An 18,296-nucleotide genomic window follows, 5' to 3' on the forward strand; every position below is an offset into this window, starting at 1 on the left:
GGCCGGGAACCGGGAGTGGGGCCCGGGGGGCAGCGCGGGGCCGGAGCGAAGCGCGCGAGCTATGGTGAGTGTTGCGCCCGGCCCGCCTCGACGGTCCCCCGCGGCGGCGCCGGAGTGGGACTCGGGGCTCGCCCGGCTCGCGGGGGCTGGGCTCAGGCAGCAGCCCTGGGAGGGCGTGGAGTCGAGGGGCGCGCGGGCAGGGCTTGGCTCGCCTGGCGGCGCCGCGCTCTGTCCCGTCGGGGGCGGCCGCGCCGAGCTTGGTTCTGGGCGGCTGGACCCGGCCGGGTTTGGAGGGCTTGGGGTGGCCGATTCGGTTCGGGATCCCTTGGTGCGGTTCTGGGCTGGGGCGTCCGGAAATCCCTGGACCCGGCTGGGCTTGGAGACCCTCGGCTGGTTCCGTAAGGGGGTCGGGGGCAATCTGAAGAGGCTGGATTCGGTAGGACCTGAGTGTCCCGGGCCTCTGAGGTGGTTCCAGGTCTCGGCTTGGGGCATCGTGGGTGGCAGCGCCAAGCGCATTCGTAAGGCTAGGTCGGGCACCCTGGGACTGTGGATCCAGTATTCCCCTAGGGAGTTGAGAGTGGAGGCTGGGCAGCCAGGTTGACGGCTGTCAGAGTCCAGGGGCCACTTGGGGACCCTAGGCCCAGCGACCTGGTCTCCCCAGCATCTCCCAGTAATGGGTCTTCAGAGGAGGGGCTTGCTGAGACCAAGCACTGACTTGGATGGGCAGTGGCACCGGGGAGAAGGGAGCTGGGCATGGGGATTTCAGGGGGGTTTCTGAAGCCTCAGGAGAGAAACCCATTTGGCTGGGCCGGAGCTGTTGAGGTTGTGTTAGAGAGGAGGGTTGTCTCTGGAAGGAAAGCTAAGACCTTTTAATATCTTTCTGGGGCCCAGTGATCACCTCTCCATCTTGGGGGCCAAGGCCACCTATTTCTCTGTGGCTTCTTTCCCCAAGGACAGGCCCCTCTGATTCTCTCTCTAGTCCAGTTCTGTACCCTGCGGAGTGGATACAAGTCACCACGTAGGGCCTGAGGAGGGCACGTGCCAGTGATGGTGGCTGCCAGTCCCGGGGATGCAGCCACCTCCACTTCTCCGTGGCAATGCTGCCAAGCCTGTGGGGGCCCGGGTGGGGGCAGGATGGGATCCCCTGTAGACTGACGAGTCCCCCCCAGGGGCTCCCCAGGTCCAGCCCCTGCTCTGCCCAGGGCTGGAGTGCCCTTACAACATCCCTTTCCTCTTCCCTCCAAGCCAGTCCCCTCCTTTCTCGCTCCACGAGTGTCCGCCTCCTCTGCACCACCTGCCTCTCCGGAGTCAGTAGTAATGCAGGTATGGCTTGACTCCACGCCCAAAGGAGACCATCTTGGATCCAGCCCACCTCGTGGATCAGGAACCTGCCCCTGGATTGCTCTGCTTGAACACTTTCAGTGGTAGGGCGCTCACTCCCCACGGACCGGCACTTGATTTAAGGTCTCAGTATACGGGAAATAAAAAGAGTGTCTTTGAGGTCATATCATCCACTTTGCCTCCAAGCCCACCCTGACCTAAGTTACTCAGAAAGAGAACTGTTTTCTCCTTAAAAATCAGTAAAGAAAGAGAGGTCACCTTGCATTGGTGACACTTTTCAGAGCCTTACAACCTAAGAAGCCTCCCAGCCTGTCAGAGAGACCCCTGGCTTTGGCATCAAACAGATTTGGGTTTGAATTCTGGTTCCTCTACTTCCCCAGAGGGACAAATTACATCATCACCTCCCAGTATCAGTTTCCTCGTCTGTGAAACGAGATGATGGGTCTTATCTCACAGGGATGGTGTACAGATTCAGTGAGATAACCCAGTGAGAGTGCTTTGCTCGAATACAGCTAACTTTCCTTTCTTGTACAACCTTAAGCTCAAGGTGGGAAGTTCTGCCTGACATCTAACCTATTTGCTAAGTCTGGAAGAAGGATTAAAATTTATCATGTTGTGGGGAGAAGAAGGGAAGAGTGATACTTAGAGAATGGGTCATTGGCTCATCTTTTAACAAAGATTTATTGAACACTTACTATATGCCAAGCCCTGTCTAGGGAGGGAAAAATAGTCATAAACACTGTGTCAGGAGAGCTTCCACCAGTTCATAAATGTCCACGCAATCCTCAGGCTAGGTGGCATATCTTTAGGAGAGGTAGAGAGATCCTGCCAGGCGAGGGCTCCCTTCTGTATGGAGAGGTGAGAGAAAGCTTCACCGAGCAGGTGGCATCTGAGTTGGAAAGAACATCCCAGGTAGGGGAACCTGTGTGAGCAGAGGACCAGAGGTGTGGGAGTACGGGAGAGGCCTGAATGGGGCTTGCCTGACACCTGGGCATCAGAGAGGCAGGAGAGAGGAGAGAGAGCGGGCATGGGATGTTGATGGGGCTGGATGGCTGGAGGCTTAGGCAGACCGAGGAGCCGGAGCTCCACTGTGGATTGTTGGTCCACTGCATGTGGGTGCAGAGGAGGCTGATGTCAGGCCTCCTTGGCCCCCATCATTTTGGTTTCCCCTAAGCACTAGTCCCTGTGCTCATTCCTGAGGTGGGGGTGATTCAGGGCCGCTAGAGTGTTTATTCCTTGGATCTCCTGCTCCATGGGTTTTAAACAATTCAGCGTTCCCTCCATCGTTGCCAAGTTTCCCCTGGCCCCTGGGTTCCTAGTGGGGCTCCTTTGGAGAGTGTGTGGGCTGTTTCCTGTTGTCCTGGCTCAATCTCCCTGATGGTTCCAAGCTCCCCACCCAGGTCTCTAACCCCTTGGCAGGGAGTCAGCGCTGTTCTCAAAGACCTCAAGTAGACCCCCCCAGTGCAGGCTTGACACGAGGGTTCTCAGGAGGCTTTTTGTGTCTCCTGTCTCTGGCTGTCTGCATACTGCCCCGCAGCAGGCACAGAGGGGTGAAGGAGATTGCCCAGGGTCACACAGCAAGATAGTACCAGAGCGGGCACAGACCTCCCAGATGTTTGGAGGGTTACCAGACGGACAGGTTGGGGGAAGGAGGCCCAACCCGGCATTGCCAGTCCACTCTTGTGGCGCCTTGAGAATGTTCCTTTACATTCCAAACTAGGGGCTGAGCTCAAAGCCACAGCTAAGGGTTGGGAATCATCTTTACTGTAAGTGGCTGAGTTGAGGACAGGTCCAGCTCCTAGGTTTGAATACTGGATATACCACCAACTTGCTGCGTGACTTTGGATCAGTTATTCCCTCTTTCTACACCTCCTTTCCTACCAAGTGGGGCAGATCTGCTCCTTCTGTAAGATACAATGTAGAAATGCTTCATTACCTATTAAGCACTTGAGGGAAAAAGTATTATTAATTAAAGGTGGGAGGCCAGCCATGTCCCCCCTGAACCAGTCTGTAGGGGGTTCCCGGAACACAGAAGTACCTTTCCCCGTGTGGCCAGAGCCTGTGCTGATAACTGGATTATTGCTAACATTTTGGTAAATAAGCATGTTGTTAACTTTTGTTAAAGAATAAATACATTGTTTCTCACACAGAATTGGAGAGACCAGGAGAGGAGCTGGATTTGAGAAGTAAGAGGGCTACAGGGTGGGTTCAGCAGAAAGTTTCAGGCATCAGCCAAGACATAAGCAGTTTGGCTAAAGTCCACACTTTAATGACAGTGAGGGAGGAACCATCAGCAAATGCTTACGACTTTTCGTTCCCCTCAATTTTTTCTTTTTGGTTGACTAGGTAAGCACCTCGCCCCCGTCAAAGTGCTGCATTCATTCATTCATTCATTCACCAAACAAGTATGCGTGGCATAATGCCAGGAGCTGGGGCTGTGGGTGGTGTGAACGAGACGGATAGGTCTGTCTTCCACAGTCTGGTGGACAGGCAGATATGGAGCAGGAAATTACAAGTGTGATTCCTGTTACCAAGGAGACTCGCAGGGTGCTGAGGAGCAGATAGGGCAACCTGGCCTGGGGATCAGCAAAGGCTCCCTGAGGATGTGGCATTAAGGTTGTAGCCTAAAGAATGAACATTCTAGGCAGAGGGAGCAGTAAGTGGGAGATGGGACAAAACATGGTGCACTCGGGAGTTAATTCATTTGCAGTCTGGGAGGTGGCCCGGGGCAGGCACACGCAGGGAGGGCCAGGTTAAGAATTCGGGGCTCGATCCTAAGGGCAGTGAGAGGAGTGATGTGGTCAGGTCTGCATTTTGAGATGATCGTACGGGCTGCTTTCTGGAGAATGGGTAGGAGGGGTGAGGCTGGAGGCTGGGAGACCAGTTAGGAGGCTGCCAGAGTGGCCCTAGGAGAGATGACAGTAGTCTGGACACCAGTCACTGCCCCATCCACCCCACACCACATCCCCATCATGCTGCCCAGAATGGGCAGTGAGGAGAGGAGGGAGCTGTGGCCACAGAGGTCCCACAGAGCCCCCAGCCCTGTGGACATTGACCTTCCTCTTCTCATGCTTTCATGCAGATAACTAGTGGGGCTCCTGGCCTCCAAGAACTTTGACCTAAAAGAGAGAAAGGCGAAGCTTCTGAATGGCTCTGAAACAAGGTAGAAAACGGGGATGCACCTCCAGAGTCACCCTGGCCATGGAGGTGTATCAGGGAAGTCTTGCCAGAGGAGGCGGCATCTGAGCTGCTTCATATGGCAAAAGTTAGTGTAATGGAATGCTTCCCAGGAGCCAAGCTTTGGAGACATGACAACAAGGAGATACTCTCCTGTCCTTAAAGAGTTATAGTCTGGGGGGCAAAGTTTAATGAGCAAGCAACGCTGACTGAACCCCACTGCCAGTGAGAGGTGCTGGGGGTCTAGGCCCTGAGGGTTCTGCCCTTTCCCCAGCGGCCCTGAGGATGGGGTGCCTGGGCTATCCACTGGCCTGTCTCAGCTCGCTTACAAGCCTCAGAATGGCTCCCTCCTCCCCACAGGGCTCCTGGCGAGGTGGGCGGGGTGGGGGGCGGTTTACTGACGGGGAGATGGAAACAGAAGAACAAGTTTCTGGAGAACATTTAGGAAATTAGCTGAGGGAGGACCCAATGTCAGGGCGCAGAGATAGGGAGGTGGGCCTGGCTGCTAGATCTTCTTAAAACCTCGAATGCTTGTGTTAAAAGGGGATTTGTAACCGTCTAATTCAACGTCCCCATTTTACAGGAGGGAAGACTGAGGGATACAGTGAGCCTCTACCATGTGCCTGGCACTTAAATGTAACCCTTTTGACTGTCACACCAACCACAGGAAGTAGGTTTATCCCCATTACAGAGCTGTGAAAGCTGGTGCCCAACGGCCACTTAGGGAATTAGGAGCTGGAAGTGGGCAGCGGCCTCCTGATTCCTCAAGATTCTGGCGTTAGTCCCAAACTACCACTCAATTTAGCAGAAACTTCCTTCCTGGGAAAGCCCCCTGAGGACAGGGATGGGACTCCTGGGCAGTGGCCAGGGGCATTGGGAGCCGATTGGGGCTGGACACTGGCCAGGCTGAAATACTGATTATCTTTCACCTTTGCACAGCACTTGACAGTTAATGAAGTCCTTTCCTCCCCACTCACCAACTGTCCTTGAGTCCCACTGCCAGTCAGTGGCAGAGCTAGGACATAAACCCAGGCCTGTGCTTCCCAGCCCAGACCCCCATCTCCCCAGCTCCCGGCATTGCCCCAGGGGCCCCGGCCCACGTCTCCAGTGGCCCCTGACTGGAGCTGTCCCAAGCTTCCTGACCACATGCCCCCGTGAGTGTGAGCCTGACACATAAGCCTCGCCTTCCCTGGGCTCCTCCCCACAAGCTCCTTTGCCTCCTTGGCTGTAGGCAGCAGCGGGGCGGGTGGCAGCCAGGAGGAGTAGGGTTACAAGTGTAAACACTGTCATGTCAATATTTACCTCTGCCTGGAACCAGAGCCTCCCCTCCCACACGCTGCCCCTCCAGGTGCACGTGGCCTGCTCCAGGCCGCTCTGGTCACTGAAGGCAAAGCCAAGGGTGGAGATACATGTAGCTTCCAGCCCAGCTCTGCCTCTAACTTTCCGTGTGGCCCTGAGCAAGACACTCTCCCTTCCTGAGCCTTAGTTTTCCCATCTGTAAAATGACATGGCTGGGATAGACCGATTCAAGGGGCCTTTTCAGCTGTGACATGTAGGATCACAAGCATAATACTCTGGTTCAGAGCACAGGCGTGAAGTTGGCCAGACGAGGTTTGAATCCCAGCTCTGCCGTTTCCTCACTGTGAGATTGTGGGCAAGTCAGTTAATCCCTTTGAGCTTTGGTTTCTCCATCTGTAAAATGAGATCCTAACATACCTGTTTTGGAGGGTCATTGGTGAGGGTTAACGAGATGACGCATTAATGCGCATAGCTTTTGGCACAGGGTAAGAACTGAGTGATGGTGGTGGTGGCCGTTATTCCAGATAAACATTTTATGATTCTCTGAATCCAGACTCAGGGTTGCGTCACTTGGGGACTGGAGCCAAGGGTGGGGACTCTACCCTCAAGCCCTCCTAGTACTCTGGGGCCACTGGCTGGGCTGGGGGAACCCAAGGGCTGGAAAAGCCCCTTGGTTAACACCACACACACACACACACACACACACACACACACTCTCTCTCACACACACACACACACACACACACACACACACACACACACACACATGCCCCTGAGGCTCCTTTTTTTGGATGGAGGTCCAGGGCTGACCTCCGAGACTTGTGGCAGTGAGAGCAGCAAGGAAAGGTGGAGGAGGCAGAGCGGGGAGGAAGGATGCATTTCCAAAGCAGCTATTTCACAGAAGCTCCAAGTCCAGTACACACAGGACTGTTCCCTCCAGCCCTGGAGAGGAGGAGGCATGGGACGAGGCAGCTGCCGGTCAGCAGAAGTGGACCTACAGACCAGTGGGCCCAGGTTCAAGCCTGGCTCCCACGCTTTTTGCTCTGTCACTTTGGACAGCATGACACCTCTCTGAGCTGTGTTTTCCTCGTCGCTAATATGGAGATGCTGGGGCCTATTTTGTACAGTAGTTGGAACAGTTTTATCAGGTGCTGTTTCAGAAGAACCCAGCTCGGTCCTGGCACATACAGGGGGCTCAGCCCGTATCAGCCTCATGAGAACCACACGCCAGTCCTGGTGCTGCTTGTCTGGGTGCTTCTTGAGGACAAGGTTGTACGTTTTTTTAAAATTGTGGTATAATTTGCATAAGATGCACACATCTTGTACAGCTCAATTTTTACAGATGTACACACCTACATAATCACCCCCTAGATCAAAATATAGAACCTTTCCACTGCCCCAGAAAGTTCCCATGTGCCCCCTTCTGTCAATCCCCCTGCTACAGGGGGCTGCTGACCTACTTTCTATTACTCTGTTTTGCCTGATTTTGAACTTCATCTGCATGAATTCATATGTATGTACACTTGGGTCTGGTTTCCTTCAGCTTCAGTCAATACTGACCGTTTGTAGTTCTTCCATGCTGTTGCCAGTATCTGTGCCTTTTTAGGCTCTATTGCATCCCACTGGGTAGATGTGCATGTGAATGTCCGTGGATGAGATTTGAATTGATTCCAGTTTGGGCAGCTCTGACATTCCCGTGCGTGTCTCTTGGGTGGGTCTTAGGAGTGGAACTGCCGGGCCGTAGGGTCAATGCGTATCTAATTTTCCTAGAAACTGCCACACAATTCTCCAAGGAGGATACTGTTCACCTCTTTGCCCAGGGCCCCATGGCCTAACCTAGAGTACTTTCTTCATGAATGTTTTTAAAAGAAGGATGGAATTTGAGTCCTTTCTTTGTCTTAATGCTTCAGATCCACACTGTCGGCCCTGCCTCTGCTGTCAGGGCCTGGCAGCTCCAGGCAGGGGCTCTGCCTAGACCCTGCCTGAGCTTTATCTAGGCGTCTGTCATTTCTCAGGGCAGGGAGGGGGTCCTGGCCCTGGAGACCCCAGGCCATGAGGCTCTACCACTGATTGGCTGTGTGACCTTAGGCAAGTCCCTTCCCCTCCCTGGTCCTCAGTTTCCCCTTCTGCAAAACACTGTGTGGATTGAGATTTCCGCAGCTCCCCAGTTTCTGGTGGGCTCCCCTCATTTGGGAGCCATTTGCCTCCAATTGCTCTGTGCTTTTCCACCTCCAGGGTTGCGCTTGTGCCACCTGTGAACCCCAGGTGTCCCGTATCTCTGAGAAAGGACCATTTGGGAAAGTGGGTAGGCTCTTCATCTTGGTACCCTCCCTACGCACCTCACTGTGAATCAGTCCTCCCTGGGTGAGAGCCCCCCAGAGCAGGCCTCTGGCCATGAGAGCCCCGCTCATGGAGGCTTTGCAAAGGCGATGGAGCAAACCTGGGTCTGTATCCTGCCACTTCTGGGCTTTGTGACCTTGGGCAAGTCTCTCCACCTCTCTGAGCTCCTGTATCCTCATCTGCAGGGTTATAAGGATGAAATGAGGTCGTGCATCATTGTGGGGACAGAGGTGGATGGGGCAGCAAAATCCCTGCCCCTAAAGGAGCTACATTCTAGCGGAGGGAGCCAGAGACTAAACAGACCAACCAACCAACCAGAAAGATCACTTCAGAGAAAGGAAAGAAAAGAAAACAATGATGTGGCTGTGAGGTGGGGGGGTGGGTACTCTAGATGGCCGGGGAAGGATGAGGAGGGGGCAGCCAGGAAAAGATGTGGGAGAGGAGAGTTCCAAACAGAAGGAACAGCAGGTGCAAAGAGCCTGAGGCAGGGACGAGGGATTTGGCACGTTATGAGTGGCAGGAAGGCCGATGTGGCTGGGCAGAGGAAGCAAGGGGGAAGTGGGTAGGAAGAGGTGGGCATGGAGGGGCCAGGTCCTTCAGGGCCTTGTCAAGTGTGGGGGGAAGCTGGCATTTCATTTTTAGAGTGACGGGAAGCCACTGCAGGGGCTCCAAGTAGGGGATGACTCGTTTGGTTTATGTTTTAGAAAGGCCCTGGCTGCTGTGTGGGGGAATGGCCTGTAGGGGACAGGAGTGAGGCAGGGAGGCCAGTGTCTGGTGAGAGTGGGCCTCAGTACTTTCTCCTCTCCTGAGGGCAAGGAGGCTTGTGTTACTCTAGGATGTGGGATTTTAGCAGCTACTTCAGAGGACGGGAGAGCGGTAGTGGGGGCATCCCAGGTGCTGCAGGATGTTCCTGGCAGCAGAGCATGGTGGGCAAAATTTGCCTTTGGAGCCAGATAGACCTGTCTTAAAACCTCCCTTTGAACTCAGCCTTCCAGGGGGAGCTTGGGATTCTCCCAAAGTGACCCCTTTCCCACCACCCCAGGCCCTGGGGACCCAGGGACATGGAGCCAGAAGGGCACAGAGCCAGGGCCTGCCTCCCCCGCTTCCGCACACCCTGCCGAGAAGTGAGGCGGAGGAAGTGATGGCCTCAAAGGCACGCCTAGCCCCTCTGCCCTCGGGCTGCTGCTCCCACGGCCTGGGTCGAGGAAACCCTGTGGCTTGGTGGTTCCTGGGTGTCCCAGGCTGGTCTGAGGCAGGAGGCGGCCATGAGAAAGCAGTACTTCTCTGCCGCTGTGTGGGTGGTTACTTGGTATCCTGCTGGGCTTCCGCGGGTGGAGGGAAGGAGGAGGGAGGGGAGGGCATGGGGGTTCACAGAGTCTCAGAAGATCTAGTGGAAGTGAGATGTAGATATCATCTACAGCAACCTCTTCGAGGGGAGGCAAAGGCTCAGAAAGGGAAAGAGGCTTTGCCTGAGGCCACACGAGTTAGAAGCAGGACTTAGACCCTGACTTCCGGGACTCCTAATTTGGTGCTCTTTCTGTTAAGATGTGGGTTTCAGAGCCAGATAGACCTGGGTTCTAGTCCCAGCTCTGCCGCTTAATCCTAGCTGGGTTATCTTGGGCCAGGGACTGTTTCTGAGCCTCGGTTTTCTCCCCTGTGGAATGGGATGATAGTAATTCCTTTCTCATGGTGTTTTTTGTTTTTTGGGGGTTTTTTTTGGTAATTTATTTATTTACTTTATTTATTTTTGGCTGTGTTGGGTCTTCGTTGCTGCTCGCGGGCTTTCTCTAGTTGCGGTGAACGGGGGCTGCTCTTCGCTGCGGTGCGCGGGCTTCTCATTGCGGTGGCTTCTCTCATTGTGCAGCACGGGGTCTAGGCGCACGGGCTTCAGTAGTTGTGGCATGCAGGATCAGTAGCTGTGGCTCATGGGCTCTAGAGCACAGGCTCAGGAGTTGTGGCTCACGGGCTTAGTTGCTCCGCGGCATGTGGGATCTTCCCGGACCAGGGCTCGAACCCGCGTACCCTGCATTGGCGGGCGGATTCTCAACCACTGCGCCACCAGGGAAGCCCGCTCATGGTGTTTTAAAGAGTGATTGAAATGATTCATGTAAAGCTCATAGGATGTGCACATAGTGGGTCCTCGGTAACGGGAGCTGTCAATAATGCAATGATAGTAGGATTGAATAACATTGCTATTGCAGTTCTGTCATTCTGAGCCTCGCGAAGAGCTGCAGAGACCTGCTGCATGCTAGGTTTCGCTTATGCTGTTTTCTAGTTCTGGTGAACGCAGTTAGGCTGGGGAGGTGAGGAAATTCCCATCATCAGCCTATCTCACTGCTGGTTTATTTTACTTCCCCATATAGTTGGGAGATCCTTTAACAAGGCCCTTAATTATCACCACCACCCCAACACATACACATACACACACACACACACACACACACACACACACACACGTGCATGCGTGAAAGGCTTAGGTGGGCTGGAGCTATTCTGTCTGCCTGCAGCCTGAATAGGGAGCAGACAGGCATTAAATGCAGGCCAGGGATGGAACCCTAGGCAGCTCCCACTTTCTGCGCCAGGTCCCTACCACACACTCACTGATTCCTGTTTGTGCAGCATGGCCTTGGGGCCAAGAGCAGGGGTTGAGATATCAATTTGAACTTGAACCCTGGCTCCACCACTTATTTGTTGTAAAGGACCTTTGAGCAGTTAAGTTTTCCTCTCTGAGCCTTGGGTTTCCTATCTGTGGAGTGGGGATAACAACCCGCTCCGAGGTGTTTGCAAACATTAAACGAGGAAAGATGTGCTCAGAGCACGTGTGGTGCATATTCAGCACTTGACTCTGAGAGGTGCGCGTCACTAATTACAACACTGACATATGTATGTCCCAAACCCATTAGCCTGTTCCTCTTTCCACAGCTGTTCTCAGAAACTTTCTTGACCGCCCCTGGCCCACCCATCCCCTTTGAGGGACGAAGGAGACTGTCCCTTAGCCCCGTTCATTCCCCACCCCCGACTGCCTTCTGTCAGGCTACAAGTCACCTTGGACGGAATTTCCCGCTCTTTCTTGTCTCCTGCACCAATGCAGATCAAACGCCGGGACAAGCCTGCCTGGGTTTGAATCCCAGCTCTGCATTTACTTGAGCAACTTTAGGCAAATCCCTTTAGTTCTTAGCCTCTCTTTCTGCCTGAGTGAAATGGGAAGAATAATAGTACGAAACTCATACAGCCGTTTAAACAAGCAGTATAATTCTTGTAAAGAGCCAGAGTCTGTACCTATCATAATCTGGGATCCATACCATAAGTGCCTACTAAATGTTAACTGATTTTATTATTGGATGGAGTTCTGCAGGAGCAGAGCCCCTGCCTCTGTATATCTGTATTCCCAGCACCTGGCAAGGATGGGCTTGGAAAGGATTTGGGTTCTGTAGGGATGTGCCCCATGGGCAGCAGAGAGTTGTATTGCCTTACCAGTGAATGGGGTCTCCCCGGAAAGACCTTTGTCAGGGACTCGGGCCATATTGTGAGCTTGTTTATGCCCATGTTGTGGGCAGACATTTCCCGCAGCCCTGCTCCGCGTCACCCCGTGCTCGAGAGGGTGTGGGAGAAGGTGCAGGCGTAGGGCTGCCGTGGTGAGCTCACAGTCCACAGGGGAAGCTAGGCACCGTGGCTCTGGTCCAATTCGAGCATGATCGGCACTGGCCGGGCAGGTTACTTCAGAGAAGACTTCCTGGGGTTGGTGACACTTGATGCCTTGGGAGAAATGGTGTATTAACTTCTGCCTACCTTTGATTTTTCTTCCATAATCCTTTTGTTCTTTCCTGCCATAGCGTTTACTGGTCTCAGCTATTACATAAAGATAATCAGGCTATCATCAAAAAATCCGCAAACAATAAATGCTGGAGAGGGTGTGGAGAGAAGGGAACCCTCCTGCACTGTTGGTGGGAATGTAAATCGATACAGCCTCTATGGAGAACAGTATGGAGGTTCCTTAAAAAACTAAAAATAGAGCTACCATATGACCCTGCAATCCCACTCCTGGGCACATATCTGGAGAAAAACATGGTCCGAAAGGATACATGCACCCCAGTGTTCCTTGCGGCACTGTTTACAATAGCCAAGACATGGACGCAACCTAAATGTCCCTTGACAGAGGAATAGATAAAGAAGATGTGGTACATATCTACAATGGAATATTACTCAGCCATGACAAAGAATGAAATAATGCCATTTGCACCAACATGGATGGACCGAGGGATCATCATACTGAGTGAAGTAAGTCAGGCAGAGAAAGAGAAATACCATATGATATCACTTATATACGGAATCTAAAAAGAAATAATACAAATGAACCTGTTTACGAAACAGAAACAGACTCACAGACTAGAGAATGAACTTATGGTTACGGGGTGGGGGGGAGCGGAGGAAGGGTGGGGAGAAGGGATAGTTAGGGAGTTTGGGATTGACATGTACACACTGCTATATTTAAAAAGGATAACCAACAAGGACCTACTGTATAGCACAGGGAACTATGCTCAATGTTATGTGGCAGCCTGGATGGGAGGGGAGTCTGGGGGAGAATGGATACATGTATATGTATGGTTGAGTCACTTTGCTGTGCATCTGAAACTCTCACAACATTGTTAATTGGCTATACTCCAATATAAAAGTTTTAAAAAAAAAGATAATCATGTTTTTTGAGTATTTACTGTGTGCCAGGCACAGTGCTAAGTGTTTTATGTTATCATTTCTCTTAACTGATAACATCAGCCCTATGAAGTATTTATTATTATCCCCATTTTAGAGGTGGGGAAACCGAATCACAGAGAGTAATGTATCTCTCTGAGCCAATAAGTGGTAGAGCAAGATTTGAACCCCAGACAGTTTGGCCACAGAGCCCAAGTCCTTTTTTTTTTTTTTTTTTTTTTAGGTGTTTTAGGTATCTATTCTTTTTTTAAAAATTTATTTATGTATTATTTTTGGCTGAGTTGGGTCTTCGTTGATGCGCGTGGGCTTTCTCTAGTTGTGGACGGGCTTCTCATTGCGGTGGCATACCTGTTGCGGAGCACGGGCTCCAGGCACGCGGGCTTCAGTAGTTGTGGCTCACGGGCTTAGTTGCTCTGCGGCCTGTGGGATTTTCCCGGACCAGGGTTCGAACCCGTGTCCCCTGCATTGGCAGGCGGATTCCCAACCACGGCACCACCAGGGAAGCCCAGAGCCCAAGTTCTTAACCACTACACTAGAGTGCTTTGTCTGTAATTGACTGTCCCCCACAGTCCTATGACTAGGCAGTCTCACAGACCCTGACTGCTTCCCCTTCCATGGGAGTCCTTTGCAGCCAGCAAAGGTTAAGAAGTTCATATGAGGTCTTTCTGTATATCCTCCCTAAAGCATCAGCTCTGGCTTGAGTTGATGTCCCTTCAGGAGAAAGGGATCTGGAAGTTGAAACCCTGGAAAACAAAGGGCTTGTATCTGAGAGAGGAACAGGGATTAGAATAGAGGCATTTAGTGGGGCGAGGAAGGGAACTCAGAAGGCTGAAAAAGTTGGAATTCAGACTGAACCAATATTTGCCGAATGCATCTTCTGTGCCAGGTATGGGGGTATCTCTGCCCTCAAGGAACTCCTAGTCCTGTGGGAGAGGTAGACAAGTCGACTGGCCACAAGTGAAAGGCAACAGCCTTTAAAGGATGGAGGAATGGATGACTAACTTGGCCCAGGGAGGTGATATTTTGAGTTGGGTCTTGAAGGATGATTAGGAGTTGACCAGCCAGGCAGAGCCAGTAGTGGCAGAGCCAAAATTTAAACCTGAAGAGTCTGTCTCCAGAGTCTGTGTTGTCACCCACCGTGGCATGCTTGGCTCCACTGCCCTGCGAGGCCTGGCCTTGGGAGAGTGATTCTTCTGGTCCTGGGCCACTCAGTGCGGGCCCTGGGCAACTGTCCAGCCATTTCCCATCCAACCCCTGCTTCTGTCCTCGCAAACCCTGCTGCCCACCCCTTCTGCAAGGGTGGTGGGTGGTTGACCAGCCTTGCATGGAGAGTCTCTGCCCTCTCTAGATGGCCAGGACTTGTGTCCTGAGAAGGACACACAGTTTCTACCTCCGGTGCACCTGTGGCAGCAGAAGAGGCATGAGGAGTCGGTGAAGGATTTCCTGTTTTGTTTTGCAGCTCTCCCCATCTCCCCCCACCCCAGCACCTGAAATGAGCTTTGCATAAGGCACTTCCTCAGATCATTTCCAACAACTCTGGCAGGTAGAGGTTGGTTGTTACATTTTACATCTGCAGAAGGCAACAAAGAGAGGTTGAGCGGCATGTCCAGGGTCACACAGCTAAGCAAGTAGAGAGTCCAGAATTTGTTCCTCACCTTGTCTAACTCCAAGGCCTGTGCTCATGTTTTTAAGCCATGAGGAAGCAGGACAGTTCATGATAGGCCTGTGCCTTTCTGGTGACAGATGCTCTCACCCCCATTCCACATAACCTATAGGCTTCTAATCAGGGCCCCAGGAATTGCAGGTTAGTGGTAACAGTAAGACTGCATTGACTGCAGTGCTTCTCAAGCCCAAGTGTACATGAGAATCACCAGGAATTCCGGTGACAAATGCATATTTCATTGCCCTTGTCACAGACATTCTGATTCAGTACGTTTGGAGTTGGGTACAGGAACCTACATTTCCAGCAAACTTCCTGATTCTGACGCTGGTGGGCGAATGATCGCACTTTGGAAATCCTGACTTATTACACGTATGCTCTGGGCCCAGCCCTGTCCTGGGCCTTTTGTTTTGTCACTTCAGCCATCAGAACATTGCTTGGTGGGGGAAATTGATGCAAAAGGAGGTGGGGAGTCTTGAAAGAGACCTCTACCAGTCATAATAAAGACATTTGTAATCAATGTGCCGTAAGTGTTAATTTAATCTTCAGATTAATTGGCTGAGGAAACTGAGGCTCAGAGAGGTTCGGTGACTTACCCAAAGCCAAAAATCTCATCGAAGCAGAGCTGGAATTAGAACCCAGATCCCTCAGCTGCTGATGCCTGTGTTCTTCTCAGGCCCCCACACGGCCTCTTTTGCACACTCCCCCACGTAGATTATTAGAGGCATGAAATATAGGTAAATATGAGAAGATTGGTGGTGGTGGTAACTACCATTTATTGAGCAACTGCTCTGTGCCAGGCACAGGGTATAGAATGATAAGCACACAGAAATGGTCTTAGGTAATTGCATAGATTTCTGATTTTGAGCAGGATACTGTGTGACCTTATGTCTGAGGAGCCCGTCCCAGGCAGGGGCTGGGGGGAGAGCAGTGGCAGGGAAGACATCTCTCAGGAAGAAACATTTGAGAAGAAATCTGAAGGGTGGGTTAAGTATTAACCAGGTAAAAAGATAGAAAAGGATTCTAGGCTAAGAGAATGGCATGTGCAAAGGTCCTGAGGTGGGTGACGTATAGCATGTTCAGCGCAGCTGGAGTAGAAAGCGAAAGTGACCCAAGGTGAGTCTGAGGGGTCACCAGGGCCTGGGCCCCATGGGGTTATGTGGACCAGGTGAGAGACTTGGACTTCATCCCAAGAGCAGTGGAAAATGGAAAGCCACAGAGTGTGTGTGTGTGTGTGTGTGTGTGTGTGTGTGTGTGTGTGTGTGTGTGTGTGTTTGTTTCAAATCAATAAAGTTTAGGCTTAATTTTCTTCTACACGGAAAGACCCCACTTAAGCCTGCAAAGGAAGAAAAGGCAAACATCTATAACTGGAAGGGTGGAGGGTCCACCTGGCCCTGGAAAGGGTGCCAGCAGGGAGATGGCAGGACCTGAATTGCCTTTTTTTAAACTCTCTCTGGCTGCCGAGTGGAGATGGACTTGGGTGAGGGGGCAGGAATGGAGGTGGGAGATGGTGGTCCAGCCCAAGCCCGTGGTAGTGGTGAGGGAGAGGCAGACAGAGACACTGAGGGGTAGAGTTGACAGTCTTGGTGATTGATTGGGGTGGGACAGGGGATCCAGCCCATTGCCTTGACAGGTGAGAACTGAGCCCAGAAAGATGTGTGAGCTGCTCTGGGTCAGGGTCACACAGCTTGTTAGCGGGCCTTCCAGCAAAACTCTGACTCAAGGCCCAGATTCCTGGTAGCTGCTTTTGCAGTCCTTCTTCCAGGCCTTCTGGTGGCTGCACCCGCTCCCTGTGCCCCCCAACTCCCCCACTGTGGAGTCTGCTGGCTTCAGAGAAGGGGGAGGCTTTATGGGCACAGATTCTGTCTTTGAAGCATCTAATGGGGGAGGAGCAGCTCTCTGCCCTCCGGATTCTTTCTCCGTGACCTCTGCACTCAGCTGCCGCCCTCCCCAGGCTTTGAAGGAGTCCGCAGAAGTGGGGCTGGGGTGGGGACTGGAGTCGCTGTGCCCACACAGCCCCTCACTGGGCAGGGGTGGGGGCCTTCCAAGGACCTGAGGAGGCTCCCTGCCGTGGAGAGAAAGGAAACACAAGGGCCTCAGCCTGGGCCTCAGCCGGTGAGGTTTCCCCAGAAGTAGGAGATGCCCCCTCATCCAAACCTCTTGTACTGGAAACTGCTGGCCGCCATTTAAGATTTCTGTCCCCCTCCTGCCCCCCCCCCCATTAACTCTCTGGCAAATAAAATCTCTGAGATATTCAGTTAAATGAATTTCTAGCTCTGCAGGCCTCTCCCCGCCTCCCCATCCTGGTCTAAAGTATCCCCTCTCGGGATCCAAGATAGCCATAACTCCCCTGTCATGGACCTCATTCCCTCTGTATCGGAGCCCCCATTTTCCTCTTTGGGGCTCAGGCTCCCCCTTTTTCTCTCCAGGTTCCAGAGCCCATTTTCCCTTCAGGACCCTTTTCCCTGGGAATTGCCCCTGGACCTTGGACCCAGGCCTGATCTCTCTCTGGGGACTGGGTCCCCTGCTCTCCTAGAGATGAGACACCTACACACACACACACACACACACACACGCACGCGCACACATGCGCTCACAGACACACGCACACCCACACCCCAAGAACTGGAACACAGTAGGTGCTCAAGAAATGTGTTCTCTTCCTCCTGCCGCCCCGTTTCCCAGGCCCCCCCACCCCCACATGGGTATTTTTGCTCCAGGAGCTGCATGCTGTGTGGCAGCTGGGCCTGGGAAGCAGCTACTGTTAACTCAGAACGTCGGGTGGAAGAAAATGAGGGCTGAGGAGGGACAGGGAAAGAGCTCAATGGTACTGGCTCAGCCCCCTGGTCCTGATGTCTTCTTGGGTCGGGATGAGGCAAGATTGGGACAAGTCAGAGGAAGTCCCCTTCCCACAGCCGGGAGCTCATTGTACTGGAATCATTGCGCTGGCAGGACATGGGCAGCAGGTTTAGAAGTGAGGTGGGGGGTGACCTAAGAGCCACTGGTGGCTTCCTAGAGAAAGAAGCCGGGATCTCCTCGAGCCTCTGGCCGCCGTCAGGAGGACAGTACCCTGACCTCTGGTGTTGGTGCAGCTCTTTGTGGCACCTGTTCTCTCTGTCCTCTTTCCTGTCTGCTCCGCAGAGCAGGAGGGAGGAGCCATGGTTTGGTGAGCGTTTACTTTGAGCCAGGCTCTGTGGCAAACGATGTATGTGCTGACTCATTTCATCAGAGTCAGATCTAAAGAGATGGGTCCTCTTATGTCCCCACTTAACAGATGAGGAAGCTGAGGCTTGGTGAGGCAAGGTGACTCGGCCAAGGCCACACAGCTTAGAGCCGTAACTCCAGAGCCAGGAATTTTTTGCAGGCTCCTCTGGAGCGTCTAACTTCAGGGCAGGTACTGGGTGGGCTTGTGGCTCAGAAAGGCTTCAAGCAGTGAAGAGAGGGGGGCCAGCCGAGGAGGACGAGAGGAAGGTTGCTCTGGAACTCCTACTCGGGATCTCTCTGGAGGGAAGCAGGTGGTCCCCTTCGGGGAGGGGCCAGGCAGCTGGAAGCAGGTTTCGAGCTGGATGAGGATCTGGCACTGTTCTGTCCTCCGGGCACTCACGCCCTTTAATTGTGCCTGTTACTTCTCTGCCCCAGAGGGGAAGCCCTGGAGGGCAGAGACCCTGGCTGTCTTGGCCCACCTGCTCTCAGCAGACACCCGTGAAAGACTGAGTGGAGGGAGGGTGCCACCCCACAGGGCTGGAACAGGGGAGGGGTCGGGATGGGG

The 18,296-nt window shown here is 53.0% G+C and overlaps 1 protein-coding gene across 1 annotated transcript in view; it reads left to right on the forward strand.

Moving 5' to 3' along the window:
• ECE1 (endothelin converting enzyme 1) overlaps positions 1-18,296 on the forward strand; it is a 119,728-nt gene continuing 101,432 nt past the window's right edge. The window contains exon 1 of the mRNA XM_082372731.1: positions 1-64. Within this exon, the coding sequence (XP_082228857.1) occupies positions 62-64 (3 nt within the window). The 5' untranslated portion in view covers positions 1-61. The remainder of the gene's footprint in view (positions 65-18,296) is intronic.

Source organism: Balaenoptera borealis (assembly GCF_965194805.1).
Source record: "Balaenoptera borealis genome assembly, chromosome: 1".
Taxonomy (NCBI): Eukaryota; Metazoa; Chordata; class Mammalia; order Artiodactyla; family Balaenopteridae; genus Balaenoptera; species Balaenoptera borealis.